This window comes from Felis catus, chromosome X (assembly GCF_018350175.1).
Source record: "Felis catus isolate Fca126 chromosome X, F.catus_Fca126_mat1.0, whole genome shotgun sequence".
NCBI lineage: Eukaryota > Metazoa > Chordata > Mammalia > Carnivora > Felidae > Felis > Felis catus.
The window spans coordinates 112,354,674-112,376,987 of NC_058386.1; the positions used below are offsets into that span (position 1 = coordinate 112,354,674).

The window sequence follows — 22,314 nt, forward strand, 5'->3', positions numbered from 1 at the left end:
TTTCGGTTCAGGTCATGATCTCACAGTGCATGAGTTCAAGCCCCACATCGGGCTCTGCGCTGACCGTGCAGAGCCTGCTTGGAATTCGCTCTCTCCCCCCTCTCTCTGCCCCTACCATGCTTGCTCCCTCTCTCTCTCTCTCAAAATAAACTTAAAAAAAAAAGAAATGGCCTTTAAAAAATATTTTTATGTCTGCTTTCTCTCTGGTGATACCTCATCTTGGCTCTCTATTTCAGCAGGCTTCCTAGCAAAGAAACATCTTTAATCATAACAAATATCTGGAGTTTCTTTTCTGTGAGCTCTTTTCTTTTTAGGCTGTTACTTGTATCCCTAATGTGTTCTACTTTTTATTCTGAGATTTTGCCTTCTGTCTTTAGGTGAATCTCTCATTTCTAGGTTCAACACTCCAAACTTCCTTCACTTGCTAGTGTCCAGCCCCTTGATTTTTTTTTAATTTTTTAAAATTTTTATTTATTTTTGAGAGAGAGAGAGAGAGAGCAAGCACGAGCAGGGGAGGGGCAGAGGAGAAGCGAGACAGGGGAAGGGGAGACCCATGAACTGTGAAATCATGACTTGAGCCGAAGTCGGTCGCTTAACCAACAGCTACCCAGGTGCCCCAAGCCCCTTGATTTTTTAAAAAAGTTTATTTATTTATTTTGAGACACACACACACACACACACACACACACACACACACACACGAGAGCCAGGGAGAGGCAGAGAGAGAGGATGAGAGAGACAATTCCAAGCAGGTTCTGTGCTTTCAGTGTGGAGCCTGACATGGGGCTCGAACTCACGAACCATGAGATTGTGACCTGAGTCAATACCAAGAGCCTGATGCTTAACGAACTGAGCCAGCCAGGCGCCTGTTGATTTTTTTTTTAGTTTAAAAATTTTTACTATTACAAAAGCAATAGCAGACAAGCAAAAATAAGAAAAGAAAAGCATTTATAATAACTATAGAATTACTACTTCTGATATCTTAGTATGTATTCCAGGGGCATCTGCCTGGCTCAGTTGGAAGAGTTCGTGACTCTTGATCTTAGGGTCACGAGTTTGAGCCCCACATTGGGTGTAGAGATTACTTAAAAAAACAAAACCTTGAAAACCACATATATTGTACATTTTTTTCTATATATACTAATATCCACATTTGTATATTTAAAATTTTTTTCATGTTTATTTATTTTTGAGAGAGAGAGACAGAATGCCAGCAGGGGAGGGGCAGAGAGAAAGGGAGACAAGATCTGAAGCAGGCTGCAGACTCCGAGCTGGCAGCACAGAGCCCAATGCGGGGCTCGAACTCACAAATCATGACATCGTGACCTGAGGTGAAGTCACTCCACAGACTGAGCCACCCAGGCCCCCTGCCACATGTTTATTTTTAGGAATATGCATTTGGTGTTCCTTTGTGCCTTTCCATGCCTTCATAGCTCATTTCTTTTCAGTTTTGAATAATATCCCACTGTCTGAACGTACCACAGTTCGTTTATATATTCACCTACTAAAGGACCTCCTGGTTACTTCCATGTTTTGGCAATGATGAATAAAGCCGCTCTAGACATCGTGTAGGTTTTTGTGTGGACGTAAGTTTTCAGCTCCTCTGGGCAAATACCAAAGAGTATCCTTGCTGGATTGCACGCTAAGGATATGTTTAGTTTTGTAAGAAATTGCCAAGCTGTCTTCCAAAGCGGTTGTACCATTTTGCATTCCCACTAGCAATGAATGAGAGTCCACCTGCATTGCTTACCAACATCAAATCATAGTATCCATGTTATTTTGTAACCCGCACTTTTGTATTAACTCCATCTTTCCATATGAACACATTTTTAGTTGGTTAAGCGTCTGACTCTTGGTTTCGGCTTAGGTCACGACCTCACAACTCGTGAGTTTGAGCCCTGCCTAGGGCTCTGTGCTGACAGTGAGGAGCCTGCCTGGGATTCTCTCTCTCTCCCTCTCTTTCTCTGCCCGTCCCCCGCTCGCGCACAAGAGCGTGCGCACGCTCTCTCTCTCTCAACAAATAAATATTAAAAAAAATAAAAAACTGGGGCGCCTGGGTGGCTCAGTCAGTTAAGCGTCCGGCTTCGGCTCAGGTCATGATCTCGCAGTTTGCGGGTTCAAGCCCTGCATTGGGCTCTGTGCTGACAGTTCAGAGCCTGGAGCCTGCTTCAGATTCTGCATCTCCTTCTCTTCTGTGCCCCTCCCACGCTCATGTTCTGTCTCTCAATAATAAATAAAGGTTAAAATTAAAAATAAAATAAAATAAAAAAATAAAAAAACTGATTTGTGGACACTGTTAAATTAGGAAATGGGTCCCTTGTCTGTGACATCATTTTCCTGTTTGTCAGTTGCCTCTTGGTTTTGCTTCTTGTGTTTTGTTTTTGTTTCTGTTTTTTGCCATTTCGACAAATTGACTTCTAATTTATCAAAGGAAATTTTTAGGGTGGCTCAGTCAGTTAAGCAGTCGACTTCAGCTCAGGTCATGATTGCATGGTCCCTGGGTTAAAGCCCTACATCTGTACTGTCAGTGTAGAACCTGCCTGGGTTCTCTCCCTCTCTCTGCCCCTCCCTGACTCATGCTGTCTCTCAAAATAAATAAATAAATAAAACAATTTTTTTGGGTCTGAATTTTGTGCCCTGTTTCAAAAGGTTTTAACTAAGCCAGCTGAGATTCTAAAGTAATTCTCCCCTGGTTTCTTTTATTACTTTCACGGTTTATTTATTTATTTTTTTTAAATTTTTTTAACGTTTATTTTTGAGACAGAGAGAGACAGAGCATGAATGGGGGAGGGGCAGAGAGAGAGGGAGACACAGAATCCGAAGCAGGCTCCAGGCTTTGAGACTTCAGCCCAGAGCCCGACGCGGGGCTTGAACTCATGGACTGCGAGACCGTGACCTGAGCTGAAGTCGGACACTTAACCGACTGAGCCATCCAGGCGCCCCTACTTTCACGGTTTAAATTGTAACACATAAAATTGATATTTCCTGGTGTAATGTATGAGGTAAGCATCCAACTTACCTTTTTTTTCCCTCAATCACTGAACAGTTGTCTCAACCCCATTATAGAATAATTTGTCTTTTTTCCACTTGCTCTGAGAAACTATTAAGGTTCTTTGAAATACATTAAGCTCCAAATATGCATTTTAAAATATAGTTCAAATCTTATGTACGTTGTGTTTTGGGATTCTAGATAAGAAGTATTATCCTTAATTATCTGCTGTCCTTTTAGAAACTTTTGCCTGTTCACCTTCGCAAAACTATGACTGATAAATGTTGCTATTGCTAACTGCCTGATTAGATTTCAATTAAGTGAAGATACGATGCTCTTACGGAGTTATAGTAAGGCTTGTATTTGTTCCCAAACTTGATTTTCTACATCCTTTTATTACAAAAAATCTAACCATATGGTAAAGATGATAGCGGATGTTCATGTTTTTTTTAAAAAGCAGTTTACGGAATTTTGAATAAAATGATTACCCAAGTTCTGCTGTTCTAGTGGTTTTAAAAATCCTGTCTTGTAAATGATCAGGAACACAGCTGAGGTCCAGGAAAGTAAGAAGAAGTATCCTGTGAAAAGCCAGGATAGATGTCCTAATATTCATGTGCTAACTCTCAAGCTCTTCAACAAATCTGCTGATTTATTCCACAAATTGAGGGCTTGCTTTCTAGCAGATGGGGGGGGGGTGGGGAGAAGGGAGAAGAGGCATCACGACAACTGACAGTTGAAAAGAAAGACATAAAATCTTTACCAAGAAGTTTAAGTTCTTTGGTAGGGGTGAGGAATGTGGGTATTAGGAGTGTGGGTAACACCAATGGCAATTTGGCTTTGGAGCAAATGGTTCTCACTTCAGATACTGAGTAAGTCACGGAGTCAAAGCGGGCACAAGGATTAAAGTCCAAAGTGACCCTGAACCATCAGGGAAAGTCACATTGTGATCATCATGTTCTGTTTAAGATAGGAAAGAGTGAAGTGTATTTTAGAATTATTCTTTTTTTTTTTTAATTTTTTTTCAACATTTATTTATTTTTGGGACAGAGAGAGACAGAGCATGAACGGGGGAGGGGCAGAGAGAGAGGGAGACACAGAATGGGAAACAGGCTCCAGACTCTGAGCCATCAGCCCAGAGCCTGACGCGGAGCTCGAACTCACGGACGGCGAGATCGTGACCTGGCTGAAGTCAGACGCTTAACCGACTGCGCCACCCAGGCGCCCCGTATTTTAGAATGATTCTTATAAAAGTGGTTAAAATAATACAACAGGCAGCTTTCCGACATGGGGCTTGAACTCATGAAACTGAGATCATGACCTGAGCCGAAATCAAGAGTCAGATGTTTAACCGGCTGAGCCGCCCAGGTGCCCCCCTCCTTTAAAGAAAATAAGTATCTCATTTTCTTAACCTGAATTCCATGGACTCCAAGGGTCCTATGAAGCCTCTTAAAACAGAGCCGTGACTTTGGTGAATACGTGTGCTTTTCTGGGGAGAGGGGCCATGGCTTTCATCAAGTTCTCAAAGGGTTCTATAATTAAAAAGGGTTAAGATGGCTGAGGTATCTGAAAAATTTATGTAGTCAGAGAATCCAATGATTCCAGCCAAATGAAATGTTATGAATTTATAGCTACACTATGTTAAAAATTTATAACACTGTACTAAGTTATAAATTTATAATTGCACAGTTATAAATTGATGGGAGCAATAGACCCCATTACCTTTCAGTTACTTCATTATGTATTTTGCAAGTGCTACCTTATTTTATCTTGTATTATTAACGAGTATTTTCTTTCCGTTTTGTAGTCCACAGTAGCACTGTTTGTAAATAGATTGGACTCCGTGGAATCTGTCCTACCTTATGAATACAATACGTAAGTTATAAGTATTATAATTATGTCTGATATAATTGATATAATTGTGGTTATATCACAATTATGATATTATTGTGCTAAAATGTGTTAAAAAGATTTTTTAACGTTTATTTTTGAGAGACAGGGAGAGACAGAGCATGAGAGGGAGAGGGGCAGAGAGGGAGGGAGACACAGAATCCGAAGCAGGTTCCAGGCTCTGAGCTGTCAGCACAGAGCCCGATGCGGGGCTCGAACTCACGAACTGTGAGATCATGACCTGAGCTGAAGTCAGACACTTAACCGACTGAGCCATCTAGGCGCCCTAGAATGTGTTAAAAAGTTTTTAATGATAGTGAATGAAAGCCCTGGATATATTAAAGATTTATGGTGCTAATTTTGTAATAAAGGTAACAGGAATGAAATGATTCGAATATAGAGATTTCAATGTGAGACAAGTGTTTAAAAATTTAAGTTGCCATATTTGATTTTTCTAAGAAAAGCAAATTATAAATTTACTACCTTTTGAAGTTACAAAAATCTTCACAGATTTGTAATGTATTTCTAAAACATAGGCTAGTTAGGTTTATCCTAAGGTACTTAATGAATGCACCTGCTTAGTTTAATAGCGAGCATGTATCACATAATCAAGGTTAAGATCAGTCATTTGAGAATAACAACAAATGATGTACTTAAAATTTTTTTTAAATATTTATTTATTTTTGAGAGAGACGGACAGAGCACGAGCAGGGGAGGGGCAGAGAAAGAGGGAGACACAGGATCTGAAGCAGGCTCCAGGCTCTGAAATGTCAGCACACAGCCCGCCCGACCTGGGGCTAAAACTCACAAACTGTGGGATCGTGACCTGAGCCGAAGTCAGATGCTCAACCTACTGAGCCACCCATGCGCCCCACAAATGATGTACTTTTTAGAAAAATAATTGTAACTCCCTTTGATATTGCTTTATTTCCATTAATGAAACAGAGGTAAAATCAGGTCTAATTTTCATTAAAATACCAAGTTAAATGTTAAATGTTAGTATAAGCATTTAAAATATTACACAAACCCACCAACTGATTTTATCTTCTACCATTTTATATTCGATTTTGTATATTCACATTTACTTAAAGGTAGTTGTAATTCTTTTCATGTAGTAACCATTTGATCTGTGAGTGAATTTGTGGGCATGTATTTGAGGAGGGGTTTTGTTGTTTCAGTTTTCCTTTGATCAGAACCGATAATTGCAGTTTCTAGATGTCTCAGGTTAGAATTACTACACATTTTAAGCTATTGTTTGCTTATTTTTATGTAATTTGAAGTTTAGCCCTGAAAATACCATTCGTTTTTTTTTTTTTTAAGATTGTGATTACCTACATACAGAAGTCAAGAGCAGTAACATGAGCATTTTAAATAATGAATCCATAGCTATAAAAGATTAAATAATTTAAAAAGGAATCTACAATGAAGTCTATAAATCATAATTAGACACCTCTGGGTCATGTTTTTAGAAGCATCTACCATTAACAGTGTAAACGCTAGACAGATTACAAAGACGGATTTCTTTGCTGATGTTTTTTTTTATCTTACCTGAGCTTCTCTTCTAGCTTTGACTTCTGTAAAGACTCTGAAAAGAGAAATCCTTCTGAAAATCTTGGACAAGTGCTATTTGGAGAACGAATATCATCATCTCCTTATAAGGTGATTCAACTGATCTTCTTATTAAATATTATTTCAAATTGAATCTTTTCAAAACTGGGTGCTTAAAATTGTAGCAAAGAGTCTTTGTTTTATTTATTTTTTTATTATCATTATTTTTTTTAGTAATCTCTATACCCAAAGTGGGACTCAAACTTTACAACCCAAGATCACGAGTTGTGGGCTCCTCTGACTGAGCCAGCCAGGCGCCCCGAAGAGTCTTTGTTTGAGATATTTTTCATTTTTTAATGTTTATTTATTTTTGAGAGCGCAAGTGGGGGAGGGGCAGAGAGAGAGGGAGACACAGAATCTGAAGCAGGCTTCAGGCAGGCTCTGAGCTGTCAGCACAGAGCCGGATGCGGGGCTCGAACTCATGCACCATGAGGTCATGACCTGAGCTGGAGTCAGACGCTTAACTGACTGGGCCACCCAGGCCATCCCTAAAGAGTCTTTGTTTTAAAAGGAGGTCCGGAAAAGGAAAGGAGATAGAATGTGGTGTTGCCAGAAGAATGCATTTAATATGTGCTGTTCAAACTGTCTGAGGTTCCACGTAAAGGTTTTGTCTTTGAGGTTTTACTTTTGCTTTGTAAAGGAAAGAAGCTTAATTTATGGTTCCTGCATATTTTGGGTAGGGTGATATAAGCAGATGTAATTGGACTGTCATTCTCTATTGATTTTGCCTTCAATATCTTAATATTGGGATAGAGTAAGGATCTTTTCATAAGCAGTTATGATTATGAAGGCATTAACTTTTTCCTTCCTTCTTTCCAAATTCATTGAAATATACTTGAAGTACAGTAAACTGTGTGTATTGAAAGTGTGTAGTTTGGCCAATTTTATTTTTCTTTAATTAATAAAGTTCATTTATTTATTTTGAGAGAGAGAGAAAGAAAGTGCATGTGTGAGTGGGGGAGGGAGAGAGAGAGAGGGAGAGAGAGAATCCCAAGCAGGCTCAATGCTGTCAGTGCAGAGCCTGATGTAGGGCTCAATCTCAGGAACCGTGAGATCATGACCTGAGCCGAAATCAAGAGCTGGACATTTAATCAACTGAGCCACCGAGGTGCCCCAATTGTAATATATGTAGACACTTGTGAAACCATCAGGCATTAGTTTCTTTTAAAACTTTTTAGTTTGAAATGATTATAGATTCACAGGAAGCTACAAAAAAATCTTGAACAAGGAGGTCTTGGTACCTTTGCCCAGATTTGCCCAACGGTAACACCTTCCTGTTTTTAAAGTTTACTCATGTATTATTTCTGAGAGAGAGACAGAATGCAAGCGGGGGGAAGGGCAAGGGGGGGGGGGAGTCACAGAATCCGAAGCAGGCTCCAGGCTCTGAGCTGTCAGCACAGAGCCCGATGCGGGGCTCCAACCCATGAACCGTGAGATCATGACCTGAGCTGAAGCCAGACACTTAACCGACTGAGCCACCCGGGCACCCCTCTTTTCAAGTCCTTTAATTTATTGCTTTGATTCCAGTGTAATTAATGTACGGTGTTACATTAATTTCACGTGTACAATATAGTGATTCAGCAATTTTATACATTACCCAGTGCTCATCGCGATAAATGGTTCTCCATACCCATCATCTGTTTCACCCATCCCCCCACCCACCTCCAGTCCTCTCTGTTTCTACCATGTTATTGCAATTATGTTACACAAGTGGAATCATGCTGCCTGCAACCTTCTTGGGATCAGCTTTGTTTTCTGTCAGCATCATCCCCTTGAGATCCACGTGGGTTGTGTGCATTCACAGTAGTACTGCATGGTGTGGATATTCCGGTTTGACTATTTACCCCGTTGAAGGACACTCGGATTGTTTCTCTAGCGTCCGACTGTGATGAGTAAGACTGCTGTGAACATTTAGGTGGAGGTTTTTTTTTGTGTGCGGCTGGGTTTTCATTTTTCCGGGGTAAACATCCAAGAGTGTAACTGCCGGGTAATGTGAGAGTGGCGTGCTTAATTTTGCAAGAAACCGCCTTTTTCCAAAGTGGCCATACCATTTACGTTCCGACCAGCAAAGTAGGAGTGACGGCGTTTCTCTGCGTCTCTGCCAGCATTTGGTGTTGTCATGACAAAAATCGTTCTTGAAGTATAGTTGACATACAAGGTGTTGTCATTTTTTATTTTAACCACTCCGATAGGTGAGTTTTGCCGTAGCTTTCATTTGCATTTTCCTAGCGCCTAATGATGTTGAACACCTTTTCATGTGGGCGTTTACTATCTGTATATGCTCTTCAGTGAGATGTCTCCTCTTCGACCCATTTTCTATTTGAATTGGTTGTTCCTTTACTATGGAGTTTGCAGAATTCCTTATATATTCCGGGTGTGATTCCTTTGGTGCAACAGTAGTTCGCAAATTGTTTCTCCCAGTCTGCAGCCTGTGTTTTTATCATCTACTTTTAAAAAAGATTTTATTTTTAAGTAATCTCTACACCCAATGTGGGGCTTGAACTCACAACCCCAAGATGGAAAGTCAGATGCTGTACTGACTGAGCCAGCCAGGTGCCCCTTCTTTTCTTTTAAAGCCTATTTATTTATTTATTTATTTATTTATTTATTTATTTATTTAATGTTTATTTATTTTTGAGAGAGAGAGAGAGAGCACGAGTGGAGGAGGGGCAGAGAGAGAGGGAGACACAGAATTCAAAGCAGGCTCCAGGCTCTCAGCTGTTGGCACAGAGCCCAACATGGGGCTCAAACCCATAAACTTTGAGATCATGATGTGAGCTGAAGTCAGAGGCTCAGCCAACTGAGCCACCTAGGCACCCCGATTTATTTATATTTTAGAGAGAGGGTGCGAGCAAGAATGGGAGGGACAGAGGGAGGAACAAAGGGAAAGAGAGAGAGAGAGAGACAGAAAGAGAGAGAATCCCAAGCGGACTCTACACATGGAGCCTGACTCGGGTTTCAATCTCATGAGTGTGCTGTCATGACCTGAGCCAAAATCAAGAGTTGACTCTTGACCAACTGAGCCACCCAGGTTCCCCTATTTGTTTATTTTTAAGTAATCTCTATACCCAACATGAGGCTTGAACTCATGACTGAGATCAAGAGTTGCATACTCTTCCAACTGAGCCAGGCAGGCACCCTTATGTTTTCATCTAAAAAAAAATTTTTTTTAACGTTTTTAATCATTTTTTTAGAGAGATTGAGTGAGCAGGAGGGGGACAGAGGGAGGGGGAGACACAGAATCCAAAGCAGGTTCCAGGCTCTGAGCTGTCAGCACAGAGCCCGACGTGGGGCTCGAACTCACGAACCGTGATATCATGACCTGAGCTGAACTCCGATGCTTAACCGACTGAGCCCTCAGGCACTCCTCACCTTCTTAACAGAGTCTTTCACAGAGCAAACTTTGTTAACTTTTTATGAGGTCCAATAGTCAAGTTTTCTTTTTATGGGTTGTGTTTTTGGTGTCAGGTCAAAGGAGATGTGATACAGCCTTTAGGTCTTGAAGATTTTCTTTTACGTTTTCTTCTAAAAGTTTCATAATTACTTTATATATTTAAGTCTGTTCTATTTGAGTTATTTTGTATGAGGTATGAGATTGGGTTGAAATTTCTTCTTCTTCTTCTTCTCCTTCTCCTTCTCCTTCTCCTTCTCCTTCTCCTTCTCCTTCTCCTCCTCCTTCTCCTTCTCCTTCTTCTTCCTCCTGTGCCTGTAGATGTCCAATTGCTTCAGCACCTGCCGTTGAAAAGACTATCCTCCCTCCACTCAATTGCTTTTGGAACTTTGTCCAAAAAAAAAATCACATGGACATAGTTATGTAGATCTATTTCTGGGCTCTTGGCTGATCTCTTCCTTTGGTCTCTGTGTCAGGCATTAGCTTTTTGACAATTAAAGTTGCCCAACATACACTTGTGGCATACCACTGTCCTCATGGAAAAGTGAACTTTTTCCAGAAATGGTGTCCCTTGGAATGAAGAAACAAACATGACCGTATTAAAAAGAAAGAAAGACGCACGAGAGTGTTCTCCGCAGCTGCCAGTAGGGAACTTTGGGATTAGTCTTCGTGTGCTTCCAGGATATGAGGTGCTAAATATAACACTTTTCATAGTTTATGCTTGCTCCTGATTTCCTGATTAATAACATTGGCACTTTACCCTGGGAATCCCTCATAGCTAGACTTTATAAACAAGAGGCTTCATATGAAAAATATCAGATATTTTGTTATCACTTTTTTGGGCACAGCTCCACTGAGAGTTGCACATACCAAATAATTCACCCACTTCAAGTGTCCAGTTTTTTGTTAAGTAAGCTCTACACCCCAGGTGAGGCTTGAACTCATGGCTCTGAGATGAAGAGTTGCATGTTCTGTTGACTGAGCCAGCCAGGCACCCCTTAAAGTGTCCACTTCAATGTTTTTAGTATATTGAGAGAGTTGTGTGACCATGATTACAATCACTTCTGTTACCACTTTTAAGTGAAGGGTTCTATATGAGAGTTATTGAAGAAGGCAAATTGGTCTTAGTCGTGAAAGCATAGTGTGTGTGTGTGTGTGTGTGTGTGTGTGTGTGTGTGTGTGGTATAATCATTTCAGGTATAAATCGAAAGTTAAAGGAGATAGTGTTGAGGATGATGGCACACTGAAGTCTCTGAAGGAAAGGTTTATCTGTAAGATAAATTGCCTATTTTGCGACCCTTGATTTATAAAACTTAGTCAAATCTTTTAATCTTTTAATTCTTTCTCAACAGTTTCCTTTTAACAGGACAGGAACATGCGTAAAAGTTTGTGTAAAATCCTATGATACAGCAAATGATGACCAGGAGAAAAAGCTGGCCTTTTTGAGGAAAGGAATACGACTGAATTATCAGCATCACTGGTAGGTTCGGCAAATGAGAGGACATGATTTAATTTTTCAAGTTCTCTCAGAAGTAGTTTTTTTAAAAAAAGGAAGTAGGTTTTTAAAAATTTTTTTAAGTTTATTTTGAGAGACACAGGGACAGCACGAGAAGGGGGGTGCAGAGAGAGAGAGGGAGAGAGAGAATCCCAAGCAGCTTCTACACCGTGAGCACAGAGCCGACGCAGGGCTTGAGCCCACGTGAGATCATGACTTGAGCTGAAACAAAGAGTTGGACGCCTGGGTGACTGAGCCACACCCAGGTGCCCCTAAAAAAAAGTAGTAGTTTTTTTAAATTTTTAAAAAATGTTTATTTATTTTTGAAGGAGAGAGAGACAGAGTGTGAGTGGGGGAGGGGCAGAGAGAGAGGGAGACACAGAATCCGAAGCAGGCTCCGGGCTCCGAGCTGTCAGCACCGAGCCCGATGCGGGGCTCGAACGCACAAACCGCGAGATCATGACCTGAGCTGAAGTCGGACGCTTAACCGACTGAGCCACCCAGGTGCCCCAAAGTAGTAGTTTTAATAGGTCCTTGAAGTTGTATGCTATTTTTTGTAACTTTGATTAAAAACTTGAACTTAAATCCGTGCAAGATGATGTTGGTTTTGCTTGGTGTGAAACGCTTGTCAAAACTTTTATTGTTAAAATATTTGTATTTAGGATTATTGACAATATGCCTGTAATATGGTGCCGTAATACAGGGGATGGAACAAAGTGCTGCACACCAGGATTTCCGATAGGATGTTTTATTACCAAAAGTGGCGAATCGAAACATGCCTGCCTTACCCATGTAAGTGTTGAGAACTTACTTAGAAATATAAGAATACTGCTTCACTTAATAATTTGCTTCTTAGGATAGTCACTTAGCAAACATTAATGGGACACCTACCATCTTCTAGGTTTTGGGAATACAAACTCAAGTAGACGTGGTCTTTGTCCTCTAGAAGTTCACAGTCCTGACTAAGGAGATAGACCTGTAGACAGATCAACACAACAGAATGTTCTGTGATAGGAGACTGAGAGACAAGGAGGATATAATGGAGGGAGTGAAAATGTATTTGTGAAATAAATGGGTGGGTGAGCATTTCTAGGAGGGAAATCAGTGTGATCAAGAACTTGGAAGTCTGGGGGCACCTGGGTGGTTCAGTTGGTTGAGCATCTGACTTCAGCTCAGGCCACGATCTCTCGGTTTGTGGGTTCAAGCCCCACGTCGGGCTCTGTGCTGACAGCTCAGAGCCTGGAGCCTGCTTCAGATTCTGCATCTCCCTCTTTCTGCTCCTCTCCTGCTTGTACTCTGTCCCTCTCTCTCTCTCGAAAATAAATAAACATTACAAAAAAAATTAAAAAAAATAACTTGGAAGTCTGAAACAGGATGCTATGATTGGGGGACTGTGAGTAGTTGAGCATGTCTGTGGCATAAGGTTTAGGGTTTGGGAGGTGCAGCTAGAGATGATGCTGAAAAGGTGGCTGGGCAGAAGCTGGGTCGTGGAGGGAGGTCCTGTGTGCGATATTACTTCCTACAGTGCCTGATTTAATCCTTAGAACAGCCCTGTTGCTAGGACCCTACTGCTGCCATTTTATAGGTGATGAAACTCAGTCTCTGAGAGGTTAAGTGACATGACTAGAGGCATACAGCTTGTTAAGTGCAGAAGTAGGAATCCAGCTCAGAGCTTTTTAGCTTGGAAGTCCCGATCTCACGGTCGGCCTTGTGGCTCTCCAGCAGTCTCCACTGGGCCCCAGGGTAACAGGAGGGTCTTCAGACTGCTGTGGAGGCTAATGAAGAGGCTCGAATGGCCGCAAAACAGCTCAGCCAGGACAGCACTGTTTTAATTTGTTTTACGTGTCAAGACTCGATGTGGGCCAGCGATGGGGACAAAGGGGAAGAGAGAAGGAAGAATATAGGATGACTGCCCAGTTTCTTGCTTGGTTGTCTAACTGATGGTACTCTTTTTTTGTTTTTTTTTTTAATTTGTTTTTTATTTTCTAAAATTTACACCCAAATTAGTTAGCATATAGTGCAACAATGATTTCAGGAGTAGATTCCTTAATGCCCCTTATCCATTTAGCCCATCCCCCTCCCACAATCCTTCCAGTAACCCTCAGTTTGTTCTCCATATTTAAGAGTCTCTTCTGTTTTGTCCCCTTCCCTTTTTTTATATTATTTTTGCTTCCCTTCCCTTATGTTCATCTTTTTTGTCTCTTAAAGTCTTCATCTGAGTGAAGTCATATGATATTTGTCTTTCTCTGACTGACTAATGTCACTTAGCATAATACCCTCCCGTTCCATCCACGTAGTTGCAAATAGCAAGATTTCATTCTTTTCGATTGCCGAGTAATACTCCATTGTGTATATATACCGTATCTTCTTTATCCATTCATCCATCGATGGACATTTGGGCTCTTTCCATACTTTGGCTATTGTTGACAGTGCTGCCATAAACATGGGGGTGCATGTGTCCCTTCGAAACAGCACACCTGTATCCCGTGGATAAATGCCTAGTAGTGCAATGGCTGGGTCGTTGGGTAGTTCTATTTTTAGTTTTTTGAGGAACCTCCATCCTGTTTTCCAGAGTGGCCGCACCAGCTTGCATTCCCACCAACAATGCAAAAGAGATCCTCTTTCTCCGAATCCTCGCCCACATCTGTTGTTGGCCTGAGTTGTGAATGTTAGCCATTCTGACAGATGTGAGATGGTATCTCATTGTGGTTTTAATTTGTATTTCCCTGATGATGAGTGATGTTGAGCACTTTTTCATGTGTCGGTTGGCCATCGGGATGTCTTCCTTGGAGAAGTGTCTATTCATGTCTTTTGCCCATCTCTTCACTGGATTATTTGTTCTTTGGGTGTTGAGTTTGCTAAGTTCTTTATAGATTTTGGAGATTAGCCCTTTATCTGATATGTCATTTGCAAATATTTTCTCCCATTCTGTCTGTTACCTTTTAGTTTTGCTGATTTTTTCCCTCGCTGTGCAGAAGATTTTTATTTTGATGAGGTCCCAGTAGTTCATTTTTGCTTTTGTTTCCCTCGCCTCCGGAGACATGTTGAGGAAGAAGTTGCTGCGGCCAAGATCAAAGAGGTTTTTGTCTGCTTTCTCCTCGAGGATTTTGGTGGCTTCCTGTCTAACGTTTAGGTCTTTCATCCATCTTGAGCTTATTTTTGTGTCTGGTGTAAGAAAGTGGTCCAGGTTCATTCTTCTGCATGTTGCTGTCTAGTTTTCCCAGCACCACTTGCTGAAGAGACTGTCTTTATTCCATTGGATATTCTTTCCTGCCTTGTCAAAGATTAGATGGCCATACGTTTGTGGGTCCATTTCTGGGTTCTCTATTCTGTTCCATTGATCTGAGTGTCTGTTCTTGTGCCCATACCATACTGTCTTGATGATTACAGCTTTGTAGTATAGCTTGAAGTCTGGGATTGTGATGCCTCCTGCTTTGTTTTTCTTTGTCAAGATCTCTTTGGCTATTTGGGGTCTTTTCTGGTTCCATACACATGTTAGGATTATTTGTTCTAGCTCTGTGAAGCATGCTGGTGTTACTTTGATAGGGATTGCATTGAATATGTAGATTGCTTTGGGTAGTATTGCCATTTTAACAATATTTGTTCTTCCTATCCCGGAGCATGGAATCTTTTTCCATTTTTTTTGTGTCTTCTTCAATTTCTTTCATAAGCTTTCTATAGTTTTCAGTGTATACATTTTTCACCTCTTTAGTTAGATTTATTCCTAGGTATTTTATGGTTTTTTGTGCAACTGTAAATGGGATCGATTCCTTGATTTCTCTGTCACTTCATTGTTGGTGTATAGGAATGCAATCGATTTCTGTGCATTGATTTTATATCCTGCCACTTTGCTGAATTCATGGATCAATTCTAGCAGGTTTTTGGTGGAATCTGTTGGATTTTCCATATAGAGTATCATGTCATCTGCGAAGAGTGAAAGTTTGACCTCCTCCTGGCCGATTTGGATGCCTTTTATTTCTTTGTGTTGTCTGATTGCAGAGGCTAAGACTTCCAATACTATGTTGAATCCCTGTCTTGTTCCTGACCTTGGGGGGAAAGCTCTCAGTTTTTCCCCGTTGAGGATGATATTAGCATTGGGTTGTTCATATATGGTTTTTATGATCTCGAGGTATGCTCCTTCTATGCCTACTTTCTTGAGGATTTAAAAAAAATTTTTTTTAACATTTATTTATTTTTGAGACAGAGAGAGACGGAGCATGAACGGGGGAGGGTCAGAGAGAGGGAGACACAGAATCTGAAACAGGCTCCAGGCTCTGAGCTGTCAGCACAGAGCCCGACGCGGGGCTCGAACTCACGGACCGTGAGATCACGACCTGAGCCGAAGTCGGACGCTTAACCGACTGAGCCACCCAGGCGCCCCTTGAGGGTTTTTATCAAGAAAGGATGCTGTATTTTGTTAAATGCTTTCTCTGCATCTATTGAGAGGATCATATGGTTCTTGTCCTTTCTTTTATCGATGTGATGAATCACGTTAATTGTTTTGCGGATATTGAACCAGCCCTGCATCCCAGGTATAAATCCTGCTTGGTTGTGGTGAATAATTTTTTTAATGTATTGTTGGATCCAGTTGGCTCATATCTTGTTGAGGATTTTTGCATCCATATTCATCAGGGAAATTGGTCTATAGTTCTCCTTTTTAGTGGGGTCTCTGTCTGGTTTTGGAATCAAGGTAATGCTGGCTTCATAGAAAGAGTTTGGGAGTTTTCTATTTTTTGGAACATTTCTATTTTTTGGAACAGTTTTAAGAGAATAGGTGTTAACTCTTCCTTAAATGTTTGATAGAATTCCCCTGGAAAGCCATCTGGCCCTGGACTCTTGTTTTTTGGCAGATTTTTGATTACTAATTCAGTTTCCTTACTGGTTATGGGTCTGTTCAAATTTTCTATTTCTTCCTGTTGCAGTGTTGGTAGTGTATATGTTTCTAGGAATTTGTCCATTTCTTCCAGATTACCCATTTTATTGGCATATAATTGCTCATAATATTCTCTTATTATTGTTTTTATTTCTGCCGTGTTGGTTATGACCTCTCCTCTTTCATTCTTGATTTTATTTATTTGGGTCCTTTCCTTTTTCTTTTTGATCAAACTGGCTAGTGGTTTATCAATTTTGTTCATTCTGTCAAAGAACCAGCTTCCGGTTTCATTAATCTGTTCTACTGTGTTTTTGGTTTCGATAGTATTAATTTCTGCACCAATCTTTATACTTCCTGTCTTCTGCTGGTTTTGGGTTTTATTTGCTGTTCTTTTTTCCAGCTTCTTAAGACATAAGGTTAGGTTGTGTATCTGAGATCTTTCTTCCTTCTTTAGGAAGGCCTGGATTGCTATATACTTTCCTCTTATGACCGCCTTTGGTGCATCCCAGAGGTTTTGGGTTGTGGTGTTATCATTTTCATTGACTTCCATATACTTTTTAATTTCCTCTTTAACTGCTTGGTTAGCCCATTCATTCTTTAGTAGGATGTTCTTCAGTCTCCAAGTATTTGTTACCTTTCCAATTTTTTTCTTGTGGTTGATTTCGAGTTTCATGGCATTGTGGTCTGAAAATAGGCACGGTATGATCTCGATCTTTTTGTGCTTACTTAGGGCTGATTTGGGTCCCAGTATATGGTCTATTCTGGAGAACGTTCCATGTGCACTGGAGAAGAATGTATATTCTGCTGCTTTAGGATGAAATGTTCTGAATATATTTGTTAAGTCGATCTGGTCCAGTGTGTCATTCCAAGCCATTGTTTCCTTGTTGATTTTCTGATTAGATGATCTGTCCATTGCTGTGAGTGGGGTGTTGAAGTCTCCTACTATCATGGTTTCTTTATGTTTGTGATTGATTTATATATTTGGGTGCTGCCACATTTGGCGCATAAATGTTTACAATTGTTAGGTCTTCTTGGTGGATATACCCCTTGATTATGATATAATGCCCTTCTGCATCTCTTGATACAGTCTTTATTTTAAAGTCTAGATTGTCTGATATAAGTATGGCTACTCCGGCTTTCTTTTGTTGACCATGAGCATGATAGATTGTTCTCCATCCCCTTATTTTCAATCTGAAGGTGTCTTTAGGTCTAAAGTGGGTCTCTTGTAAACAGCATATAGATGGATCTTGTTTTCTTATCCATTCTGTTACCCTATGTCTTTTGATTGGAGCATTTAGTCCATTGATGTTTAGAGTGAGTACTGAAAGACATGAATTTATTGCCATTATGATGCTTGTAGAGTTGGAGTTTCTGGTGGTGTTCTCTGGTCCTTTCTAATCTTTGTTGCCTTTGGTATGTATGTATGTATGTATGTATGTATGTATGTATTTATTTATTTATATTTTCATCTTTTCTCCCTTCAGAAAGTCCCCCTTAAAATTTCTTGCAGGGCTGGTTTAGTGGTCACAAACTCCTTTGATTTTTGTTTGTCTGGGAAACTTTTTATCTCTCCTTCTATTTTGAATGACAGCCTTGCTGGATAAAGAATTCTTGGCTGCATATTTTTCTGATTCAGCACACTGAATATATCCCGCCACTCCTTTCTGGCCTGCCAAGTTTCTGTGGATAGGTCTGCTGCAAACCTGATCTGTCTTCCCTTGTAAGTTAAGGACTTCTTTCCCTTGCTGCTTTCATGATTCTCTCCTTGCCTGAGTATTTTGTGAATTTGACTCTGATATGCCTTGTTGATGGTCGGTTTTTGTTGAGTCTAATGGGGGTCCTCTGTGCTTCCTGGATTTTGATGTCTGTGTCTTTCCCCAGGTTAGGAAAGTTTTCCGCTACGATTTGCTCACATAACCCTTCTACCCCTATTTCTCTCTCTTCCTCCTCTGGGACCCCTGTGATTCTGATGTTCCTTTTTAATGAGCCACTGATTTCTCTAATTCTTAAATCATGCTCTTTTGCCTTAATCTCCCTCTTTTTTTCTGCTTCATTATTCTCTATAAGTTTGTCCTCTATGTTGCTGATTCTCTGTTCTGCCTCATCCATCCTTGCCGCCGCTGCATCCATCCGTGATTGCAGCTCAGTTATAGCATTTTTCATTTCATTCTGGCTATTTTTTACTTCTTTTATCTCTGCAGAAAGGGATTCTAATCTATTTTGGACCCCGGCTTGTATTCTTATCGTGATTCTAAATTCTGGTTCAGACATTTTGCTTGTATCTATGTTGGTTAAATCCCTGGCTGTCGTTTCTTCGTGCTCTTTCTTTTGGGGTGAATTCCTTCGTTTTGTCATTTTGAAGGGAGAAAAGGAATTAATGAGGTAGAAAAATTGAAATTAAAAAAATTAAAATTAAAAAAATATTAAAATTAAAAATTACGCACACACACACACATACAAATTGAATAGATGATGCTAGTTCCTAGTTGTATTTTGGTCTGGGTGTTGAAAGTGGTTAGACAGATTAGAGAAAATAAAAGGGAGGAAGAAAAAAAAGGAAATCTTTTGAGAATTTGAAAACATGAATACACTGAAGTAGACTAAAATGAGATGATGCAGGTAAAATTGAATTTGAAAAAATATACACAAAAGTAAAGAGTATAGTAGAGAAAAATTAAAGAAAAATATTTTTAATAAACATTAAAAATAAATATGAATTTTTTCTTTTTCTGTATTTAAGAAAAAAGAAAAGAAAGGAAAAAGAGAAAAAAGATAAAAAAAGGAAAAAAGAAATCGTTTGAAAATTTGAAAAAGTGAATACACTGTATTAGACTAAAATAAAATGATGGAAGTAAATAGAATTTGAAAAAGTTTACATAAAAGCGAAAAATATAGCAACAAAAATTAAAGAAAAGTATTTTTAAAAGAAATTGAAAGTAAAAATGAAGTTTTCTCTTTCTGCATTCAAGCAAAAGAAAAGAAAAAAGGAAATTGTTTGAAAATTTGAAAAGGTGAATACACTGAAGTAGACTAAAATAAAATGATGGAAGTAAAATAGAATCTGAAAAAATTTACACAAAAGGAAAAAGTATAGTAAGAAAAATTAAAGAAAAATATTTTTAATAAAAATTGAAAATAAAAATGCATTTTTTCTCTTTCTGTATTCAAGAAAAAGAAAAGAATTGTGAAAGAGAAAGAGAAAAAAGGAAAGAAAAGAAAGAAATATGAATAGATGAACCTCACAGATTAAAGTAGGACTGAAATTGCTTTGTTTTCCCTTAGATGTTAGTGTATGTAGCACTTTATAGTCCATAAACTAAGCCGGCAGTGAGACTTGTGTTCTTGAGAGCCAGGTTGGCCCAGGTGGGCGGGGCTCAGTGTAACGGCTCCGCTCTCCACTAGATGGCGCTGCTAGCCTACTGGGGTGGATTGTTGCAGTGCTCGTAGGTGCCTATGCGCATGCGCGGGAGCGGTGAAAATGGCGCCACCCAGCCTCCCTGTTTGTTCTCCTGGTTCAGCAATCACGCACCCGTCCTGTCTTCAGCTCTCGGCCACTCCCCGCTTTTTCACTCTCCGTGACCAGGCCCCAGGCAGTACCTCTCTCCGAAGTTTTGTCTCAGATGCGGCTGTGTTCCCCGGCCCCTTACTTCCGAAGGACTTCGGCTTTGACCCGGTCCGCCCCTCTGCGGGAGGGTCTCACAGAGCAAAGGCCGAATGAGCAATGGCCGAATGTCGGCTGCACCCAGGAACGCGGGCGGGACCCCGAGACTGCGGCCAGGTGCCAGCCCGCCCCAGAAAAAGTTCGCGAGACAGCGTAGCAGCAGCGTTTCAGGGATGAAGGAAAATCACGACACACATCTGGCACCAGGCTTCCCCCTTAATGACCTTGTTCCAGCACCAGCGAATGTGGCCGTTTTGCGGGGTCTGCTGGGACCAGGTGGCTTCAACAGTCTCTACCAAATGTCCTTCCAGCAGTGGACCGCTTCTCCCCGTGTGGCCCGAGAACCTCCCGGAGCCCACCCTGCTCCTGGGGATTCGCCCTTCCCACCAGAGCACCGTCAGGTATCGAACTGCAGAGTTGCAGCCTTTGTTTTCCCCTTGTTTATGGTCTTAATGGAATTTAAGCCCTCTCCTTTCTCTTTTCTCCCTTTTTAGCTCAGTCCCTGCGGCTGTTTCCAATTTTCCACTTTCTCTCCAGCTGCTTTTGGGGAGGGGTGCTGTTCCCGTATTCTCCTCCCCTCCCCAGTCTCCGTCCTCTCTCTGCCCGCAAAAGCGGTTCCCTACCTTTTGCGGCTTCTCGCTCCCCAAATTCACCTCTCCGCGCCGCGTACCTGCTGATTTCTGGGGTTCAGGTTGTGCAGATGGTTGTTTTATCCTCCAGTTCGTTTTCTAGGTGTGTAGGATGGTTTAGTGTTGGTCTGGCTGTATTTCATGGACACGAGACGCACAAAAAACTTCCATGCTCTAACTGATGATACTGTCAACTGTTTCTTTCCAGAGAAGAGGGCAGGTGCTTCCTAAATTTCAGTCATTTGTACACCATCTTGGTTTATTTTTGCCAGATCTGAGGCACCTGTGTTATTTTTCTATTTAAATTAAAAAAAATTTTTTTAATGTTTATTTTTTTGAGAGAGAAAGAGAGACAGAGTGCCTGGCTAGCTCAGTTGGTAGAGCATTTAACTTTTAATCTCAAGGTTGTGAGTTCGATCCCCACATTGGTGTAGAGATTACTAAAGATAATTAAACTCAAAAAAATTTAAATAGGGGCACCTGGGTGGCCCAGTCGGCTAGGCATCCGACTTCGGCTCGGGTCATGATCTCATGGCTCATGGGTTCGAGTCCCACGTCGGGCTCTGTGCTGAAAGCTGAAAGCCTGGAGCCTGCTTCGAATTCTGGGTCTCCCTCTCTCCCTGCCCCTCCCCTGCTCATACTCTGTTTCTCTCTAGCCCCATTATTTATCTATCTTTAAAAAAATGTTTATTTATTGGGACACCTGGGTGGCTTGGTCAGTTGAGTGTCTGACTTCAGCTCAGGTCATGATCGCCTGGTTTGTGAGTTTGAGCCCTCCCTCGGGGTTGTGCTGTCAGAGGGGAGCCCACTTCTGATCCTCTGCCCCACTCTCTCTCTGTGCCTCTCCTTCACGCCCGCTTTCTCTTTCAAAAATAAACGTGTTTAATTTATTTTGAGAGAGAGGGAATCCCAAACGGGCTCCATGCTGTCGCTGCAGAGCCGAAAGCAGGGGCTGGATCCCACAAACCATGAGATCATGACCTGAACCAAAGTTAAGAGTTGGACACTTAACCACCTGAGCCACCCATGCACCCCCTTCTCCCCCTCACATGCATAGCCTCCCCCGGGATCAATTATCACTCACCAGAGTGTGGTACATTCGTTATAATTGATGAACCTACATTCTTGCACCATTACCCACCCAGTTTACGGTAGGGTTCACTCTTGGTTGTGCATTTTGTGGGTTTGGACCAATGTGTGATGACATGTGTCCACTGTTACGGTATCATACCCAGTAGTTTCACTGCCCCACAAATCACCTGCCTTCTGCTTTCTGCCTATTCCCGGGTAATGGCTGTCTAGCGCCCTCTACTGACGAAACTTCTTTCGGCGCCAGCTTGCAAAGGGAAACTAAAGGGCCTAGATGGTTTTCACAGAGACCAAAGGGAATGGATTTGGAGATGAGGGGCAAAAAGACAAGGACTGGCACACTTAAAATTTTTTTTTCCAATGTTTATTTATTTTTGGGACAGAGAGAGACAGAGCATGAACGGGGGAGGGGCAGAGAGAGAGGGAGACACAGAATGGGAAACAGGCTCCAGGCTCTGAGCCATCAGCCCAGAGCCCGACGCGGGACTCGAACTCACGGACCGCGAGATCGTGACCTGGCTGAAGCCGGACGCTTAACCGACTGCGCCACCCAGGCGCCCCTGGACTGGCACACTTTATACGCGTGTACTCATCAATACTGTGATGAAAGAGAGCCCTCTGCGTACCTCCAGAAATCTCTGGGTAGCTCTCTTCTCTCTGGTTTTCTGCCCCACACCATCTAGCCCCTCGGT

At 41.3% G+C, this 22,314-nt stretch overlaps 1 protein-coding gene across 1 annotated transcript in view; it reads left to right on the forward strand.

The window, feature by feature from the left end:
* The window catches only part of LOC101083916 (transmembrane 9 superfamily member 2-like), an 88,453-nt gene that overhangs the window by 5,173 nt on the left and 60,966 nt on the right, over positions 1-22,314 (forward strand). Inside the window, exons 2-5 of the mRNA XM_023249085.2 lie at positions 4,794-4,861; positions 6,442-6,535; positions 11,228-11,355; positions 12,033-12,162. Coding sequence (XP_023104853.2) covers positions 4,794-4,861; positions 6,442-6,535; positions 11,228-11,355; positions 12,033-12,162 — 420 coding nt within the window. The remainder of the gene's footprint in view (positions 1-4,793; positions 4,862-6,441; positions 6,536-11,227; positions 11,356-12,032; positions 12,163-22,314) is intronic.